The 21,579-nt window shown below is 41.3% G+C and overlaps 1 protein-coding gene across 1 annotated transcript in view; it reads left to right on the top strand.

Annotated features, from left to right (window-relative positions):
* Positions 1 to 21,579, top strand: part of LOC126106860 (DNA topoisomerase 2-like) — a 184,878-nt gene that overhangs the window by 83,645 nt on the left and 79,654 nt on the right. The window contains exons 16-18 of the mRNA XM_049913258.1: positions 5,407 to 5,606; positions 20,179 to 20,314; positions 20,395 to 20,694. Coding sequence (XP_049769215.1) covers positions 5,407 to 5,606; positions 20,179 to 20,314; positions 20,395 to 20,694 — 636 coding nt within the window. The remainder of the gene's footprint in view (positions 1 to 5,406; positions 5,607 to 20,178; positions 20,315 to 20,394; positions 20,695 to 21,579) is intronic.

Below are 21,579 nucleotides of genomic sequence, written 5' to 3'. Positions count from 1 at the left end.
ACTGTCCACCTCCGTCTCCTCGTTGTGTGAACTGTCAGGGTGACCATGCCGCATCCTCCCGCGACTGTCCTGTCTATAAGGAAGAACGCTGTATCCAAGAAATTCGGGTCAAAGAGAAAGTGTCCACCTCGGCTGCTCGCAAGCTATTGGCTAGTAGGAAGCCCGTGCTGCTCCCAGCGGGGAAATACAGTACTGTCCTCGCCTCTCCTCGGACTACCAGGGAGGTGGCAACCCAGACATGCGATCTGATCTTCAGCACCACGGTCGTCCGTTCGGCCAGTGCTAAGATCGTGCGGTCGACGTCTCCTCTTCCTCCCATCACCCCACAGACACCAGCCCCTTCATCAGCTTCTGCTAAGACGAAGACCCAGAAGTCCGATGCAGACTTCCTACGTACCTCGACCTCCCAGCCTTCGACCGGTACTTCCACCAAACGTCCTTCCAAGAAGGCTCATAGGAAGCACAGTTCTCCTTCTCCGCCACGGCGCACCTCTTCTCCTGCGCCACCCAGCGGTTGCCGCCCCAGGCCGTCATCCGTTTCGCCTGGCCGCACCGCTGGTAGCCGTACATCTGGCCGTTCACCGGCGGAGGAAGCTCCCCCTCCCGGCCATCCTCCCAAGATGGCCGATGAACCTATAGACCCAATGGACGATGACTGTCCGCCTACTGATAGCGGCGGCAGTGCTCGCTCGAAGCCAGGCCCTCAGCGGCCTTCGAGGTGACCCCTTCTTTCATCTTCCTTTTCTTACGATGGCACTTATTCACTGGAATATTCGCAGCATTCGCTCCAACCGAGAGGACTTGAAGTTGCTGCTCCGCTTGCACCGTCCGCTCGTCGTGGCCCTCCAGGAAACGAAGCTACGCCCATGCGATCAAATTGACTTGGCACACTACACCTCTGTGCGTTTTGACCTGCCCCCTGTGGTAGGGATCCCAGCTCATGGAGGGGTTATGTTGCTGGTCCGGGATGATATTTACTAAGATCCCATCACGTTGCACACCGGCCTGCAGGCAGTTGCCATCCGCATTACTCTCCCCACTTTTACATTTTCCATTTGTACCGTTTACACTCCATCGTCATCTGCCGTTACCAGGGCAGACATGATGCAACTTATTGCTCAGCTACCTGCACCATTTTTGTTAACTGGAGACTTCAATGCCCACCATCCCCTTTGGGGCTCTCCAGCATCCTGCCCGAGGGGCTCCCTGTTAGCAGACCTTTTCAACCAGCTCAATCTTGTCTGCCTCAATACTGGTGCCCCTACTTTTCTTTCGGACACATCTCACACCTATTCCCATTTAGACCTCTCTATATGTACTCCCCAGCTTGCACGCCGGTTTGAGTGGTATGCCCTTTCGGATACATATTCGAGCGACCACTTCCCGTGTGTTATCCATCTCCTGCAGCATACCCCCTCTCCGTGCTCCTCTAGTTGGACCATCTCCAAGGCAGACTGGGGCTCTTCTCTTCCAGGGCGACCTTTCAGGATCAAACCTTCACAAGCTGTGATCGTCAGGTCGCACACCTCACGGAAGTCATTCTCGCTGCTGCTGAATATTCCATCCCTCACCCTACTTCTTCTCCACGTCTTGTACCGGTCCACTGGTGGACCGCAGCATGTAGAGACGCTTTACGTGCTCGTCGACGTGCTTTACGCACATTTAAACGCCACCCTACAGTGGTGAATTGTATCAATTATAAACGATTACGTGCTCAGTGTCGTCGTATTATTAAAGAAAGCAAGAAAGCCAGCTGGGCTGCTTTCACAAGCACCTTCAACAGTTTTACTCCTTCTTCTGTTGTCTGGGTTAGCCTGCGCCGGCTATCTGGCACTAAGGTCCACTCACCAGTTTCTGGCTTGACGGTCGCGAATGACGTCCTTGTGGCCCCTGAGGATGTCTCCAATGCCTTCGGCCGCTTTTTCGCAGAGGTTTCGAGCTCCGCTCATTACCACCCTGCCTTCCTCCCCCGCAAACAGGCAGAGGAGGCTACGCCACCTAACTTCTGCTCCTCGAATCGTGAAAGTTATAATGCCCCATTCACCATGCGGGAACTCGAAATTGCACTTGGCCGATCATGGTCCTCCGCTCCAGGGCCTGATTCTATTCATATTCAGATGCTGAAGAACCTTTCTCCTGCGGGTAAAGGTTTTCTTCTTCGTACTTACAATCGCATCTGGATTGAGGGACATGTTCCCGCATGCTGGCGCGAGTCTATTGTTGTCCCGATTCCTAAGCCGGGGAAGGACAAGCACTTGCCTTCCAGTTATCGACCTATCTCGCTTACCAGCTGTGTCTGTAAAGTGATGGAGCGAATGGTTAACTCTCGATTGGTTTGGCTGCTCGAGTCTCGACGCCTACTTACCAATGTACAATGTGGATTTCGTAGGTGCCGCTCTGCTGTTGACCATCTGGTTACCTTGTCGACCTTCATTATGAATAACTTCTTGCAGAAGCGCCCGACCGCGGCTGTGTTCTTTGATTTGGAAAAAGCTTACGACACCTGTTGGAGGGCGGGCATTCTCCGCACCATGCATACATGGGGCCTTCGCGGTCGCCTCCCTCTTTTTATTCGTTCCTTTTTAATGGATCGACAGTTCAGGGTACGTGTGGGTTCTGTCCTGTCCGACACCTTTCGCCAGGAGAATGGGGTGCCACAGTGCTCAGTTTTGAGCGTCACTCTCTTCGCCATCGCGATCAATCCAATAATGGATTGCCCCCCAGCTGATGTATCAGGCTCCCTTTTCGTGTACGATTTTACCATCTATTGCAGCGCGCAGTGTACACGTGTCCTGGAGCGCTGTCTTCAGTGTTCTCTTGACCGTCTTTACTCCTGGAGTGTCGCCAATGGCTTCTGTTTTTCTGCCGAGAAGACGGTCTGTATTAACTTCTGGCGCTACAAAGAGTTTATCCCACCGTCCTTACGACACGGTCCCGTTGCTCTCCCAATCGTGGAGACAACCAAATTTTTAGGCCTTAGATTTGACAGGAAACTTAGCTGGTCTCCACATGTCATATTTGGCCGCCCGTTGTACCCGTTCTTTAAATTGTCCTCCGTGTTCTCAGTGGTATGTCGTGGGGAGCGGATCGAACCGTCCTACTTCGTCTATATCGGTCGATCGTCCACTCCAAGCTGGATTATGGGAGCTTCGTATACTCCTCTGCACGGCCATCCATCTTACGCCGCCTCAACTCCATAAAACATCGGGGTTTACGACTTGTGATCGGAGCATTTTATACTAGTCCCGTAGAGAGTCTTCATGCTGACGCTGGTGAATTGCCACTCACCTACCGGCGCGATATACTGCTTTGTCGGTATGCCTGTCGGCTACTGTCAATGCCCGACCATCCGTCTTATCGTTCCTTTTTTGACGACTCTCTCGACCGTCAATACAGGTTGTATGTCTCTGCCCTGCTATCCCCTGGATTTCGCTTTCGTCGCCTCCTTCAACACCTTAATTTTTCACTCCCTGCAACCTTTCGAGTGGGCGAGAGCCACACGCCACCTTTGCTCCAGGCTCAGGTCTGCGTTCACCTTGACCTCAGCTCGCTCCCAAAAGAGGTTACCCCCGGTTCGGTCTAACACTCCCGTTTTTTGGAACTTCGTTCGAAGTTCATCAATGTGACTTTCATTTATACAGATGGCTCTAAGATCAATGACTGGGTCGGGTGTTCCTTTCTTGTCGGGGCACAAAGTTTCAAATACCGGCTCCATGGCCATTGTTCGGTCTTCACAGCTGAGCTCTTTGCCCTCTACCAGGCTGTTCTTTACATCTGCCGCCGCCGACATTCTGCTTATGTCATCTGCTCTGATTCCCTGAGCGCCATCCAGAGCCTCAGTGATCCGTATCCGGTTCACCCTTTCGTGCACCGGATCCAACGCTCTCTTCGGCAGCTGGTGGACGTCGGTTCCCCGGTTAGCTTTATGTGGGTCCCTGGCCATGTCAGTATCCCTGGGAACGAAGCTGCCGATGCCGCGGCCAAGGCTGCGGTCCTCCAGCCTCGGACAGCTTCTTGTTGTGTCCCTTCGTCAGATTTTAGCAGGTTATTTGTCGGCGCATTTTATTGCTGTGGCATGCCGATTGGGCTGCCCTTACAGCCAACAAGCTTCGGGCCTTGAAACCTGTTCCCGTGGCTTGGACGTCCTCCTCATGCCCTTCTCGGCGGGAGGAGATAGTTTTGGCCCGGTTAAGAATTGGACACTGCCGTTTCAGCCATCGCCATCTGCTGACGGCTGCGCCGGCGCCTTTCTGCCCGCGTGGGCAATTGCTGACTGTCCGCCACATTTTACTGTCGTGTCCGGATTTTAACGCACTGTGTCTCGATCTTAACCTGCCATGTACTTTAGATGCCGTTTTAGCGGATGACCCACGAGCAGCTGCTCGTGTTCTTAGTTTTATCAATTTGACGAACCTCACTAAGGACATTTGATGATGCTGTTTTTTACTCCTATGCCTGTCAGTCTGTCTTTTATCGTGTTTTCCCTTTTAGTTGTTGTTTTAAACTTGTGCCTCGCGGTGCATTCTTAACGTCGGCAGGGCGCTTAATGACCATTGAAGTTGTGCGCCCTAAAACCACCAAAAAAAAAAAAAAAAAAAAAAAAAAAACCATAGCTTGACGGATCTGCTTCTCGTAGTGTCCATTTTCTGTAAACACAGATTCCAACTTCTTGTTTGTTCTTTATATTTTCTAAATATTTCACATAACAAAACAGGTTGTTGGGTTTTATACAGCCGTGGTAACTCCTTGTATTTGTATCAGTGAGTTTATGTAAGTTTCATTGCTGCTTCAGGCTGTGCAGGCATTTGGTGGGTGAAAATTACAAAGGGAGTAGGGCTCAATATAGAATGAGAAAAAGTAGCTCCATAACTGCATTCTTTGTCCTGTTTTCTTTTATTCCACTTTCCTGAAAGACACATTAAATTCGTTAAAGTTGAACATTCAGCTGTTTTGATACTTTTGTGTCACCTGTGCTCCAGTTCTTTGTTGTCCTGTTATTGTTCACTACTAGCTCCTCCAAAGCTCTGTTTGTGTGAGGTTAATTAGAAGATGGAGTGGAGTCATGTGGACTCCTAGGTCTGATTGGCCTGCTTCATAAGATTGACAAATGAAGGAAGGGGTCAAGCATCTGTTATCTCCAGTTGTTTCATACGCTGCTAATAAATGGTCCGACATGTAGTGTCATATAAATTATCTTTTTGTGTTTATTTTGTAGTTTCTGAATTCTACTAATTACATGGCATTAAAAAAACACACACACACACACACACACACACACACACACACACACCAAAAAAAGTGTTATCATAGAATTGAGACACCAGTACCAGTATCTGTGAAATGTGTGGAATGAACTAGTGAGTTAAGATTGCCTAAACATGTTATGATATTAAAACACTATTTCAGATTCCGTGGTATAAGAACTACAAAGGAGTCATTGAGCCTTTTGCTGATAACAGATATGCTGTTTATGGTGAGATATCAGTCTTAGGAGAGGATAAAGTGGAAATAACAGAGTTACCAATTGGTGTATGGACGCAGACATACAAAGAAAATGTGCTCGAGCCCATGATGGGAGGTACTGAAAAGGTACCCCAACAGATAGTGTAAGTAAATAGATTTACTGTAAGAAAGTTCAATATTCCATTTGTATGATAGTAATAGTTGCTGTTCAAGAAATGTTTGTGGGCCGAATGAATATACAGTGGTGTATACCTTAATACAAATCTTCATAGGCATGTAAATGTGTGTAGGGGCTGATGCTCAGAATTGGAACCTTATGCTTATCACCAATAATCTTTGTTAACCTCTGCTGGGGAATCTTGACTGACAATAAATTCTTCCCAACTCCAGGGAGGTTCCTGTTAAAGATTTAATGTTGTGCTTGGATTAAAATAACATTGCGATTGATGTTTCAACAAGTTTAGTAGTAGGGGCCAGTTTCCAGCTGATGGAAGTTCTTTCTGTGACAGCGTGTGCTCAGTGTGTTGCGCATTCTGCAGGTATGGCAGAGCCTTGTTGAAAAGTAGCTGGTTATGTGCCAACAGCACTGCCCTCCTCACCCCTCTGCCACATTATCATAGCAATTTTATTTGTGCTCTGGTGTCCATGACCTGGGAGAAGGTGTGAAGCTGTGACTCACTTTCAGATGATGAGCTGTTCAAAGTTGTAGAAGACGATGCCCTTACAATCTGCACTCTAGCTAACCCTTAAGTGTGTCTGCCATTCTCCTTGGCCATGTTTCAGTGCAATCCAATTTCAATAAATATTTTCTTTCAGTTCATTAACTTGTGTGGCTTTGACACTCGTAAATATCAAATAATGAGATGGCAGCGTCATTCCCAACTTGTTCTACCTATCAAAAACAGACTTACGACTTCTGTCAATTCCTCTGCTAATTACAGTAAGAAGATAGTGTTCAGGCTTGTTATTGCAACCAGATTTTACCTGAAACTATTTCGAGCCGAGTATTGCCAGACATTAACCAAATGGTTCACTTTTTACTCAGAGTTCATTTCAAAGAGAAATTACTAACAATATAAAATCCTTGGATACTCTAAAAGCATTCTAGACTTCATACTGCATCAGGTTCTACAGCAAACTGAAGTGGAGTTATGGGATACTTAACCTGCAGGTAACTACTACTTCAGCTGCATGCCATGTTTTCTCCAACATCCTGAGACCTCTGAAACCATACTCAAAAACTGGCACATGGCAACTGCTCTACAGCAAATGCAATCAGTTGACTAAATTGTGAATTGAATAACACACTTTGTTAGATTACTTACATAGGTACTCAATTATTTTCTACTGAGTCATATCGAGGCACTCGCTGTATATTTCATATGAGCAATTCTGTGTCATTACAAGTGTTTCACTGTTGTTCTGTCCCTGAGATGCAATAATTTTAAAGCAAGCTCCATTTATCATCATTTCAGTTGCTTAAATTGTGTGTTTACTGCAGTTATCTCTCATCTGTCTCCCCCACCCTTTCTCCCCTCTTTGTTCTTGTTTTCACATTGCTGAATAAAACATAGTGAAGAAAATGTTGCAGATGAGACTTCTGCCTGCCTAGTATTGTTTTTGCTGGCTCCTCTCCCCTTCACTTCCTTACGAAATAGTGTTTGCGGAGGGAACATATTGCCTGCCCATCTCCAATATACCACTACACACACACACACACACACACACACACACACACACACACACACACACACAACCTGTGGGCAGAATACTTACGTTCTTTTTATGGGATTGTAGTGTAGAATTTACTAAGTAAGGTTTAGTTCCACTACTTGTGGAAATCTGCTGTGTATTTTCCAGGACATGCATGCCCCAGCACAACCAAGAAATCTAGGAGAAACCCATGAATTTTCTCATTTGTGAGAAGATTGGAAAAACCTTTAAATTTTTTAGAATATGGGAATTTTACATAGTTTTAGTTTTCAGTTAAATTTTTGTAATTTTGATTGGTGAGGACAAATAATCTAACAAAGAATTTTACTTTAGCCTGCTACTGAAAGATAATTTTATTATATATTGAGAGTTCCCTTTATACAAAGGTTTTTCTCAGTGTAACAAATTCCTGGAAAGTATTACATCTGCTACATAAGATCTTAATTTATCTCCTCTGGATGTCTGCCCAGGTGTTTTGATATTGTATACAGTGTTCCTCTGTGCCAAGTCTTCTCATTGTTGTACATTTTGGAACCAAGTGGTCAACGGTTGTCCTCTTCTTTCGCTCTGGTTCCCATTTCAAGATCATTTTTGATATTCTGGCTTCCTTTGTTCATCTTAAATGCTCCTACCATTGTAACTTCCTTGTATCTGTTATGTTATGTCATGTCATGTATTCTTCCTCTTACTTCCATTCTTTTTATTATTTTCTCGTTTCTGATTTTCCGTTTTCTAGAAATTCTTGCTGGTCTCCTGCAGAATTCCATTTCTGTTTCTTGCGCGCGCGCGCGCACACACACACACACACACACACGCGCGCGGGCACAAGCAGACACTTTGAAAATGTCTGCTTGTGTCTGTGTATGTACGGATGTGTGTGTGTGTGTGTGTGTGTGTGTGTGCGTGTGTGCGTGTGTGCGTGTGTGCGTGTGTGTGTGTGTGTGTGTGTGTGTGTGTGCGTGTGTGTGTGTGCGCGCGCGAGTGTATACGAGTGTATACCTGTCCTTTTTTCCCCCTAAGGTAAGTCTTTCCGCTCCCGGGATTGGAATGACTCCTTACCCTCTCCCTTAAAACCCACATCCTTTCATCTTTCCCTCTCCTTCCCTCTTTCCTGACGAAGCAACTGTTTGTTGCGAAAGCTTTAATTTTGTGTGTATGTTTGTGTTTGTTTGTGTGTCTATCGACCTGCCAGCGCTTTTGTTTGGTAAGTCTCATCATCTTTGTTTTTAGATATATTTTTCCCACGTGGAATGTTTCCCTCTATTATATTTATATAATATTATTTTGATTCGGTTTATTACATTTCTACTCTGTAAAATTGAGTTGGTCATCCCAATGACCTTCCTTCCACTGCTAATTCTTTTATTATTTTCTACCTGATTTTTCCCTCCATCTCTAAAATTAATCCCAAATAACAGAAAGTACTGGCCTTCTTAATTCTCTTTCCTCTGTGTAGGTCATTTAGATCATAAGTGAGGTATTCTTTTTTCTCATAATTAATTCGTTTTCTGTATTCCATTGCTAACTGATTACGTATAGAATTTGCTTCCTCCCTGTCTTGTGCTATAACTACAGCAAATAGTAGGTGATGTAAGCAAACTCCATCTTTAATTTCTTGACCCATCCTATTGCACGTACAAAATGACATCTTAGGGCTAATGTCTCTATGGATTTTAAATAATGTTGGTGGCATGGGGAAACCTTGATCTAAATTTCTGTGAAAGTGTATTACCAGTTTTCACTTGGCATGTGTTACCTTTATATATTTCTTGTTTATTTTAATTAAAGGGATCTTCATTTGCAATGTATAATGCTCCCCAAAGTAGTTTCCTTGAGACTTTTTCATGTGCTTTTCTAAATCACTGAAAATTAATCCTATGTTTTGTTTTTTCCCTATGTTTCTCTGAGATATCTCCTAATGTGAAAATATTGTCTGCACATGATCTACCAGCTGTGAAGTCTCATTGTACTTCCTTAGTTTTAAAATTCATTTCCAGCTTGTTTTTAATTATTTTCCCAAAATTTCTCGTGTGTCTATAACACAATCCTCAATAGTTCTCGCAGCTTTTGCGTATATAGCCCTCTTAATAATGACAGTGTTTCTTTTGCTCTCTCATATCCTAGTTTGCTATTGACATTGGCACATGTCCTGTCCCATGCTTCATTTGTTGCTATCCTTATTTTTCTCCTCTATTCATTCTTTTCCTTGTAGATAGTTCCTGTTGCTTCCCATTCATTATTCAACCAGACTGAATGTGTTCCTCTTCTCTTGAGTTGCCACCTCTTTCCTCTGACCACCACTCTGCTGTACAGCTATAATTGTTTCTCCTTATGTCCAGCATCTCTTGCTATATTTATTTATTTCTTTATTTCAATTGTTTAGACCCATGGAGGATCACATAAAGTGAATCTGTGGTTTCTATTTTTTCTTGTCCTTCCAGAATTGTTTCATCCTCTCACTATGTTAAGCTCGATGTTCTTCAGTCTGTTTTCCAGTAGATCTGGGTGGTTCTTCTGGTGCAACTTCCCAGCAGTGGATCTTCTGAATATTGTTCGATCTGCAATGTCTGTGGGTGTGATGTTGGCGTTTTTGAGATCAGTTTGAGCCAGACTGTCGTTGTTTTTAGTTTCTGTGAGTACGTTATAATTATTTTTGTTAATCTGTTGTCACTCAGTCTCATGTTGCGTCAATAGAACTTCAGTCATCATTTGCGGAAGCCTTTTTAAGTGTTGAAGTATTTTTCCGTTATCGTGTTTGAATGTAGCTGATATTCGTGTGTGACCTTTGGAATCAGGATTTTTAAATGATTTTCCTTTAAACTTTTTTGGTGTTGTTGAGATCCTCTTTGTAATTGAGGTTTAGGGTATCTCTTGCCTACAGTGTTTCAGGTTTGATGACAGTCGCATAGTGTAGAATTTTTGTTTTGATATTCGTGCACATTTCGTTGTAGATGTTCGCAGTTTTCCCATATGCTTTCTGCATTTTGACTTAGTGTGCTTTTTGGGCCAATATGTTTGACGACCAGTATTGTGTGAGAGAGCTTAGCTTATCTTGTGCTGATTTGAGCAAGTTTTACTGTACATACATTATTGCTACTTGTGTTTGGAAGTCTGCCCAAACTGTACAAGTATTTCAGTCCCGATGCATTCAGTGCACTTTTATGTGCTGATTTTTTTTTACAAAGTTGAACGTGCCCAGTGCGGCAATGGAAAGCAAATCTTAGAACATACTTACTAATCAATTGTATAATGCAGAAATGAGCCTGTACAGTACTACGGTATTACAGTTCATTAGTTATTCACGACTCTACAAGGGCATTACATTTAACGCCTCTTGTTACGTGGCACAAAGCCAAGAAAAGAGGTCCAGCTCGGCGTTGCTGGTGCAGACATAAAACTGCCCCTTTCTGTGCAACAATGACTAGGTTGGGCTCGATGTCGATACCTTACATCAATGGAAATGGTTCGTTCGTCAGCGCTCTGTTTGTCGGCTTTCTTGTTTTCCTCATTACTGAGGCATGCTGGTACATACAGGAAGATTGTTGTGCATCAACCATCACTCTGCTGTAATGCGCACAGTCAGAGGTGGGTATTGTTCTGTTAAACAGTGGTTTTACCTGGCGTCATTATTTTCTGCCAGTTTCAGTTGACTAGTAGCACTTAAAGAGAGATGGTAACCTGATGTCAAACAAATGGTATTGTCCTTAACACTTAACGAAAAGGTTAATGTAATTGAGATGAGTGAGACACTCTCTGTGCACAAAATTATGTTGGGTTTCAAATGCAGTAAAACACACAATTATGAGGCTTTGAGAAACAGGGATAAGATTTGGGATGAATAGAGGAAAGGGAACGGGCAGATAGAAAAGAAAAGCGGAGAAGACTGGAAATGAAGAAATCAACAAAATAGTGTGGGATGGTTCATAAATGCGTGGGCAAAAAACCTTACCTTTATCTGGACCCATGTTGCGGAGTGAGGCTCTGAAAGTCGCTAAAGAGCTTGGAATTACAAAGTGTAAGGCATCCACAGGATGGCTGGACAGTTTCAAAGCTAGGCACATCATCGTGTGGAATAGTGTGTGAGGAAGCTAAGGATGTGCAGGAAAGTGTAGCAACAGAATGGAAGACAATACTTGTCCAACTTAATTGTAAATTATGACCCGAAATAAATGTTAAATTCCGAAGAAACAGGACTGTTTCACTGCTATCTGCCTTCAAAATCGCTAGCAATTCGAAGTGAAAAGTGCACCAGTGGAAAAATGTCCAAGGAAAGACTCTTAGTACTGTTGTGTGGAAACATGTTCGGTGAAATGGAGAAGTAACTGGCGAGTGGAAAGGTGGCAAAACTGTGTAGTTTCAAAAACATAGGTGTCATTAAGCTTGCAGTCACAGTGCAAAGCAATAAAAAAGCATTCATGGTGAGTGGTCGTATGGAAGAATGGCTGGGCTCTTTCAATGCCAGAATGAAAAAGGAAATTGCCAAGTTCTCCTTCTCCTAGACAGTGCAACCTGCCACCCAAAAGTAACATTATCAAATGTTAAATTGGCTTGGTTCCTTCCAGGTTTATCCAGCCTCAGACAACCCATGGATCAGGGGGTTATTTACACAGTCAGGTGTCATTATAGGCGATTACTGATGCAATCTCACATTCTTCTTGTTGAAGAAGCTGAAAGTGTGTTTGCTCTTGCGCTTCATTTTCTGTCTTGGATGCTGTAAATTGGATTGGTGTGGCAGTAAAGGAAATAAAACCCAAAACTGTCACAAAGTGCTTCAACAAAGCCGGGTTTGGGGTTCAAGAACAAGACACTACTGTGGCCAAAAAAGTTCAAGAAAATACCGCAGCCATTGCTGAATTAATGCAAATGCGAAACATTTTATGTAGTGCAGATGATTACATTCGAAGTGATGACTTTGTCAATTCACTCCACTTTCGCCTTAGCAACAGATTTAATAGAAATCCACAACAGAGAGGATGATGATGAAGAAATAGAAGAGCAGGAGGAGAAAAAGGAGGAAGAAAATAATGTCCCTAGAAAAATTAATACGCCTGAAAAGCCATTACATGTATAAACAGTACTGTTGGAGGAACATTGGCAACTGAGCATTAAACCAGATGTTGAAAATACCACTGCAGTTGTAAAGTTCTTTAATTTTCACATGACTAGTTTCGGGCTCTTACTTGCCGTCTTCAGATGTCGAACTGAAAATAGAAAGAGGCGAAAGATACTTTTTACACGTAGCAATACACATAAAAAAACAAAAAAAATTCTTACAAAAGTTTTAAAAAAAAATTCAAAACTGCTGGTCGTGTAAGGTACTGTGAAATCTATGTTAATGTGAAAGTGACACCAGACAGTGCTACAGACGACTGCATGTGTCAAGAAATATACAAAGAATACCACGACACTTCCACTTCGTGCTGTGATCCCTGAGCACCGCAGTGGACGTGTATGAGGCGCATTGTGCTACCAATGAGTGCAGAGCATGGAGCAGTGGATGCGAAGGAGAAAGCAAACTGGTAAACCAGAGTGGCAAAAGTGCTGCCATCTGTTGACAGGGAAGTCACTATACAAAGTGAAAGTGTCGTGGTATTCTTTGTATATTTCTCTACACAGGCAGTCATCGGTAGCACTATCTGACGTCACTTTTGCGTTAACATAGATTTCACAGCACCTAGCCCGACCGGTGGTTACGAAATTATTATTTTTTTTGTTTTTTTTTTTTGTTTTTTATTTCGTAAAAAATTTTGTTTTTATGTACATTGCTACGTGTAAAAAGTATCTCCTGTCTCTTGCTATTTTCAGTGTGACGCCTGAAGATGGGCGTATAAGAGCCTGAAACAGGTCATGTGATAGTGATGATAAAAGAACTTTACAACTGTAGAGGTATTTTCAATATCTGGCATGTGTAAACAATGTTATGAAATTTGCAGCACACACAAGTTCTCCCAACTAGTTGGAAGTATTGTACGGTGCAAAAAGTTGCAGAGTAAAAATATAGAAATGCTGTGTTATTTATCAATTAGTGTATTTGTTCAATATACAGTGAATGAAAATATGCTGTGTTGGAGTGCAGGTACATAAATACAGTATATGCATAATTAAAAAATTTTTACTGTGCTTTTATGCACAATACCTGACAAATTTTACATACCCTAGAGTTTTTTGTAGTCTGGAAACCTGTCAAATTTGGAAAATTATTTTAGCCCCAGGCGATCCCGTTTTGAGCAAGTTTTACTGTATATTAATTTAAACCATTAGCTTTTCCTACTTGTGTGCTCGTGCTACTTGAGAGCGATATTGCTATTGGCTCACATCATCGTGTGTCCTAAGCTCTTCATATGTGTTGTTGATGGCTGAGGAGTTCAGGTGGCACAAGCTATGACTGGCTGACAAAAGCAAGCGGCAGTCTAGATTTCAATGCTTCGGAAGGTACCAATCTGTACTTGATGGTATCTGTGTTCATGTTTTGGTAATACCAAATTAGGCACTGTAAATGTTGTTGCGCATGAGATGTTTCTGAAATGCATTGTTTTTTTGTTGGGTTTCATTTCCTAAAGTGCTGGGTAGTTCTATGCTGATTTATAAAACTTTCGCTATTCAAGAAATTGGTAAGTTTTACAGCTCTGACGGAAAAACTGTTTTTTAAATCCTGGGATAATGTTTTTGCTCCTGGGAAAAACTGGAATTTTTTTGTTCACGTATACACATTGATTCAGTAGATGAAGGAAGTTGCAATCACATTGAGCACACAGTAACCCATAGCAGCCACCACATGGTTAGGGCCATCACAATACTTCAGCACCTTGCAGTGCTGTGGAGAGGCAGAAAATAATATAGGGCATCAATTATCCAAACGCCAGTAATTCGAAATTTCAGTCAATTGAAAGTTTTCCAGTTGTCAGTCAGTTTTGTGCGTGTTGTCTAGTAATTCCACAGGCTCTGGTCTGGTCAGTTGGGGAAGCTTCCCCCTTCTTGCCAACTGTTGTTGCTGCTGTTTTATGTTGATCTTCGAACCTTGTAACACGGTAGTTCCTAGTTAAGACATAAACTGATTAAAAGTTGCAGGTCAGAAATTGCAATCCTTCCTTTAATTTACAGAAATTGTTGCAAATGATAAAATTTTTTGGAGTATGAAATCATTTATTGGGATTAGAATACTTACCTTAATGACAGAAGATAACAATTATTTGTCAAATCAGCGCATCGTTTTTGTTCACTGCAGAAACCGTATGGTTATTTTTCTTTGGAGTCTTTTATATGGTCATGAGTTTCATTTTATACAAACAGTCCTCTGACAACCAAATTTAACGCTGTTTTTCATTTCTTGGAAATTTTTCACTGTGGATATCTTTATTACAGCTTTATAAATCAACACTTCTACCTTGACAACAGCCTGAAAACAACCCTCACAACTACTAATTGCTTTGACCTAGCATCAGCCCTTAAATAGTTCATTGGCAATTTTTGGTATTTTCAGTTTTATTACAATTTCGCATAATCTGCAGTCAAAGTTTTGTATACATAATTTCACATGTGAAAACATAGATAACAGAAAATAAATTTTCAGTCAGTTGCTTTGTGGATTGCGAAGCAGTCACTTGGTGAATTTTATAAAGTAAACCTCTGTAACAACTAATATTTAGAAATATAAGTTTTTGCTAAAAATAGGTATTTTAATTCCATGTAATAGTGATGCTACAGCTTAATCAATTTCTTGTAGAAAAGTATTTAAATACTTGCTAAAGACCAGTAATATGAAAACTATTAGTATCTTGATCACATAGTTTCATCATCTTATTCCATTTTATTAAAATACTTCATCCTGCAGATCAAATATATTATATATAATGTTAATATACAATGATTAAATGTGTAAGTACAATAACAAAGTTATTGTATTGGGATTTTTATTAAAGAGAACATTTTGTATACTACAGTGTGGGAGTCTTGCTCTGTTAGGTTACCACCTTCGCTTGTGACACTTGGTGCTCTTGTTGGCTTGTTCACCATAGAAGCTAAATGCAAAGGCATTTCTGATATTGCAGTCTTATCTCTGCCTTTGAAAGATTTTTCTTGTTAATTTGGCTGTGCTTGAGACAATAATTTCCTCAAGTGCACAGGCATAACTATTAACATTCTTCAATGATTCCTATAACAGGATTCTTAGATGTTAGGCCTTTGGATGTGGTATTTCTCTTATTATTAGAGTTCTGATAATATATATTTCTAGTTTCTTTATTGATTTTTGAACTCCAGGATGAGTTTTTACCATGGCCAACTGGCCAGCATGAAACATTAGTTGCCTAGCCTTTTGATTGTATTTTTGTAACCTCTGGGCAGCACTATGAACCAAATGATTGTTCACTAACTTACACTTGATAACTATTTGTACAAAAAATTAATTATGTAACTTCATTCTTTTTTTCTAGCTGGTAATAATTAAGGCTTTGACGACCCGTCGTATCTGCAACATCTTGTGTTGTTTTTATTAGTTTTGCTCTTAGTAATTGCTGTTTCAGGTTGCAATCATATAATCTTTAAGATGCCCGATTTGTTTCTTGTTTTACTGTGTTATGCCTCTCTATTATTAGAATTTCTCATAATATAACTTACTGATTAGGATTATTGTCTGTCTTTGTTACTATAACAAACAATGATTATTCTGTAGGTTTTATCATACTTTTATATTGGAAAAATCTCATTATCTGTAATTGGTATCTGCTGTCATTTATCAGCTTCTGTAACACTTAGTGTCTCCTGCCTTTTCATCAGTCAGTGTTATGGTGCCTAGACACTATTGATTGCCATGGAGCATATTGACTGAAAAGGTAAAAGTAGTTGGCTGGCTCAACAATACAATTTAAATAATTTTCAATTTTTAGATGTGTTGGGAACTGAGTACGGGATCTAATCATCTCATCATAACTCCTTAGTTGTAGTTTGCAGGATAAAATGTAGCTATGTCATGTTCACCTTCACAATGAAACTTACAAGAAAGTATTTGAAATTGGTCTTACGATCAGTATTGGCTTTATAAGGTGCATGAAAGTTATAACACCTCAGATTTTTTCCTCACAAACTAATCACACACAGACTGTGAAACAAGTGTCACTTATCATAATCTCCCTGCAGATGTGTAAATGTTTCACAATGTCGATGCCATGAGCCCGTGGCTGCTGTGAATGCATCTTCATGAGTCTTGTTTAATCACTGGAAAATTGCTGAAACATTAGCAGCACGGCTAGTGAATGTGCAACTCAAGAGTGTGTCTTTCGTCATTGGAAACATCCAAAAGTCGCTAAGAGTCCTGTTAGGTAAATAGGCAACATGGGTAATGATTTCAGTTATTGTCACGAAGAAACAGCAGTGTTGTGTACTGGTGTTGGTGAAAGGGCACACGCACACACAGCTTTTCCTTGCAATGCTTAAGATACATTGCTCTTTGTAATGTCTCGGTAGGATGCTCCTGTCACCGTAGTGCCTTTAGCAACAAAGTTAATCAGTTTTTCACCACTGGTGCTTGCTAGTAATTTTTTTGGCAGTGCTAACTATTGTGTGTTTCGGTTAAATGAACAGGCACTTTGTTTCCAGATTAAAAAAATAGCATTCAGGCTCACCCATTGTCACAATTGATGAAAAGTCAGTCCTGTCCATGGCGGTTATACTCTGCACCCTCATTAATGTTCTGGACTGATCAAGAAAATATAGAGCATGTTTTCTAGATCTTGTGGAAGCTGCCGTTGCCCTTCTTTTCTAGATTAATCCCTCAAAAGGAAGTACAGAGTTGATTGTAATCTCAGCCAGCTTATGTTTGTCCTTGTGTAGTAACTTTATTGGGAAGTTTTCCAAAGATATAGTGCTTAGAAATAGATTTCTGAACATTAAAGCTAATGTGAATTTAATTTTATTCCTCTGTGCTGATATTGCAATTTTAATCAAATCATTTGGGATGTAAATGTATTGTTCTGTCATACTAGCTTCAACATCTTCAGGAATGAGTGAATTGTCAAATGCTACTGAACTTTTTATCTGTGCATTCTCAAGTTGTCAGGTGTACTGGTGGATACAGTTTTCCTTTTGGAGCCTGCAGCTGCAGATAATGTTCGGAATGTCAGGCTCTGTGGACAACTGTGGGAGCAGACTGCAGATAGATTGGGAAGGTAGAAGTGTACAAATTATGGACACTCCACCTGACGATCAGTCAAAGATAGCACTCGCCAAGGGGACGGAATCAAGTTGTGAAAATATCATGTGATGTTGGCAATATGACAGTACAGCTAACAATTAAAGAATGTCAGCAAATTGCTAGAAAAGCATGGAGAATTACTTCTAATCTATAGTTTCTATTTTTAAGGTCAGGTGCTCGATCTAGTTTAATCAGTTAGGGCCATTTTGATGATTTGATTTTTTCCTGTGTAAGAGTCTGTAAACAGAAGTACATTTCTTTCACAATTTCTCTCTCAAATACTTGCTAATAATGCATGATGCATTGTGAATTTGTATCGTAAAAACAAGGCTAATGTGGATTTGGTCCACTACAGCTCTGGAAACAATTGACTACTTTTGAGAGAAAGAGCTATCTGGCTAATGAAAATTCAGCTATGGACTTACTTCAGTACTACACCAAGGAAAGGATAGGTTCTCTTGAGAAACAGTAAAAAGGAACTTTGTTAACTTCAACTGTGAGCCCTCCAGATATAGGAATTGATTTTTGATTACTGTAAGTAAGTGTATTAGTCCACATTGTCCATTTAAACCAGTATTCTTATATGTGGATGATAGAAATATGGACATCTCCGGAATGTGTATGTCGTCATAGGATGGACAGCCTTATTCGTTGTACGCTAGGCTGTCAGAGCCTCAGTAGTACAGTGTCACACACGAACAGTGCTAAACATAACTAAAACTACACTCACCACAGTCTGGCCAGGTCTAAGTGCTGGCAAACCTGAGTACGGGATAAACACTGCAATTCTCTTGGTGTTTGTCACTGGAGACCTCCTGTCAGTAGTGTCATTTAACACTCAACCTGCCTTTGTGTGACTCGTCCATTAGAAATCACTGCAGACTTAAATACATCAAACGGGTTGAATGTCCGCTTGTCTGTCTGTTCCCCACAAACTGGTAATGAAGAATATTAACTAGAAGGTGCTAACAGCTGCATGGTGTGTACAACAGTGATTCCCACAATCCTCATTGAGGCTTCATAAAGGGTCCTCCTCCAAGCTGTTGGTATAGGTGAGCCGCTGTAAGATGATCCCTTACAGTTGCAGTGGGCTGGGTGCAGCAGCTTCGTGTGCCTACTGCAAACAGTCACAGTGTGTGATTTTTTTAGGTCCATCTGTCGCAGCACCTCATTGTTACTGGATTCTAGAGACTGCTATTTTTGCCTTCAGCTGTTGAAAGCTGACAACGCAGATCCCAGCTGTGAAGGATCAGCTTACACCATCTTGATTATAGGAACAATTTACAACCCTACAAACATTTAGAAGATAAAAAATAACTACTTAATACAAAGTTAATGAAGATGCTGGTTTCTAGAGGTTAATATTTGGCTACATCATGTTCTGTGATAAAGAGGATCATGTAAAATGACAGAAAAATATACAGAGATAAAAAGTTGCAGAAAGAGGTTGACGTTAATTTAGATGCTAAGGTGTCAGAAGTCCAGCACAAATAGTTTGATCACATTAGACCCTACCCTAAGTCATACTTGGGCCTCTCTATTTCTCTCTTGCTGGTGGTCTTATTTAATCTGTATATCTTTTTCTCCATCTTTTATATATTTCCTCACCTAATTTATATAGTGCAGTTTGTCAACAGGAAAAGGGTGGTTTTCAAATGAACAAAGGTTTATTGATTTTTGGAAGAATTTCTTATTTATACAAAGTCTCAAGGATTAAGATCTTGTACTTGGTGTATACAGTCACGTGTGACATTGTCATGTGTGTGGCAGCTGTTCTCTGAAATACAATTTTAAACTCTTCCAGAAGTGTCTCATTACTTGGGTCAACACGTGTTGGTCAAACCAACCTACTTCTTTAATGACAGCTTTCAATTCCATTAAATTTAGGTGGTTGTTGTGAGGTATGTTCTAATAATCTTGGTGGCCATGGTAAATCACCAAAACTAGAAATAGGGTGTCCATGTAAAACTTGCCTGCAACTGCCATGGGTGCATTTGCAGTGTGCTGATGTTGAACCACCCTGTTGAAAATAAGCACACTTCATGTGTACTTGTTGTCTTCACAATTCTGGCAGAAAGATTGAGTCTAGCATGTGTGTTTAATGTTAGGAGTCCCCACCTTCCTTCAGTGAAAAATAATAAATACATAAATATAAAAAAAGCTTCAGGCAGCAGCTATAGTGCTCCACACAGTCTCTCAAGGTTAGTGAAGAGGCATTTCATGAACTGTGTGGGGTAGTTCAGCAGCCCAGTAATGATAGTTTCTTTCCATTTATGTGAAAATGCACCACACCACACCACACCACACTACACCACTCACATACACTACAGCATATGTGTGTGTGTGTGTGTGTGTGTGTGTGTGTGTGTGTGTGTGTGTGTGTGTGTGTGTGTGTTGCCTTGGACTCCTGATGATTACCCCTCTCACAATGGTGACCTTTTCAGATGTATGCCACTTCATCAGATTCTTCTGGCTTCCTCTTAAGTATGTCCACTGTTGGTATTAAAACTGTAACGTGTCTTAGGATGGTATTTGCTGGCAACAAAATATCTGCCATGTTGCAATAGCAGACTTGGTATTTAGAACAGTAGAACAGACGTATTGTACGTGGATAATTAGTGCTGTCATCCACTATTCCACTGCTACTGAAATGGGAGACAGTTTTGATGTGAACAATGTTTGTGTAGTCTAACAGCGCTCTCTCTCTCTCTCTCTCTCTCTCTATCATTTGATTGTTTCCGACTTAAAGGCGGAGTACGCTTGAATGTCATAAACAGCGAGGATAATTTGCAGCCTGCATTATTGTATTTCAGGCATTTTCAGGAGTATAATACTGATACAACAGTGCGATTTGTCGTCAAAATCGATCCTGAAAAATTGCGGAAAGCAGAACAGGAAGGGCTGCACAAATTTTTCAAACTGGAAACTACGATGATGACTACCTCAATGGTGAGTGCTATAGTGTGTCAAATAATAGGGAATGCTAAACCTGTAGCCTCTGAAACTGAAGTGTTTTGTTACTTTTTCAGTGTGCATTTGACGACATGCAGTGCCTCAGAAGATTCGACTCAGTTAATCAAATCCTGAAAGAATTTTTCAATTTGAGACTGACCTACTATGAAAAACGCAAGGGCTATTTAGAAGGAATGCTGCAAGCAGAATCTTTGAGGCTGAGTAACCAAGCGAGATTCATTTTGGAAAAATGTGATGGTGTTCTGGTTGTTGAAAACAAGAAGAAGAAAGTGATTATTGATGAACTAAAATCAAGAGGATATGATCCTGATCCAGTAAGGCAGTGGAAACTCAAGCAAGACAAGGAAGCATTGCTGGTAAATATATATTTCTTGTGTGTATTTGCATTAGGCAGCAGCATAGTTTCCAGTTATAAAGCTAGGTTGTCTGGGGTAGCTTTAACAAATGAATGATAATTAATTGAAACCCTCAGCTGCCGTCGGGTGGTGTTGACATACCTTGATGGGCACAGCTGAAAATGTGTGCCCCGACAGGGACTCGAACCCGGGATCTCCTGCTTACATGGCAGACGCTCTATCCATCTGAGCCACAGAGGACACAGATGAATAGCACGACTTTTCGCTGCGTAGTTGATGAAAAAGGAATAATCTAGATAATGGACTTCACATGGCTGTGGCCTTTTTCTCACTTCTTTAGATATCATAGCATTTTGGCTAGGAAGTGTAACTTTACGTCCTTCAAGCTTGCACTCATTGTAACTATGAACTGAGTCACATTCCATCTGAGTATGGCGTTTCTCCAAAAACTTTTGTGTAATCAGTACTCCAGTATCAATTACTAATCTTATAAGAGCATTTGATAATATCACATTCCTGTTCTGATAAGTGCAGTCGTCAGAATACAGAGTGACTTGAACGAGATTATCCTTAATAGTTCCGGATAGGGTGTCCACTATGCATGGGGCAAAACAATGCAACCAAATAACCTTGCGTTTCATCGAACTAGTAACATACTGCATCACGACTTTCTAAACTATACATTGTAAAGTTATGAACAGCTGACTTTGTTTTATAATACACTGCACTTGCATTTAAAATGGAGCTACATTCACAGTCCGTAAGTCCATGGTGTACACTGAGCAGAGCTTCCGCTGGGCGTCTTTCCTGCCAGCAAGTGTGTTGCTTCCACACGTCTTCACTCAACTTACCGAGCCTGTAAAGAACACAAGTCACACTGGTCTT

This window comes from Schistocerca cancellata, chromosome 10 (genome assembly GCF_023864275.1).
Source record: "Schistocerca cancellata isolate TAMUIC-IGC-003103 chromosome 10, iqSchCanc2.1, whole genome shotgun sequence".
In the NCBI taxonomy this organism is placed as follows: Eukaryota; Metazoa; Arthropoda; class Insecta; order Orthoptera; family Acrididae; genus Schistocerca; species Schistocerca cancellata.
Note: the sequence above shows the minus strand (reverse complement) of the source record. Positions and strands in the feature narration are given on the sequence as shown.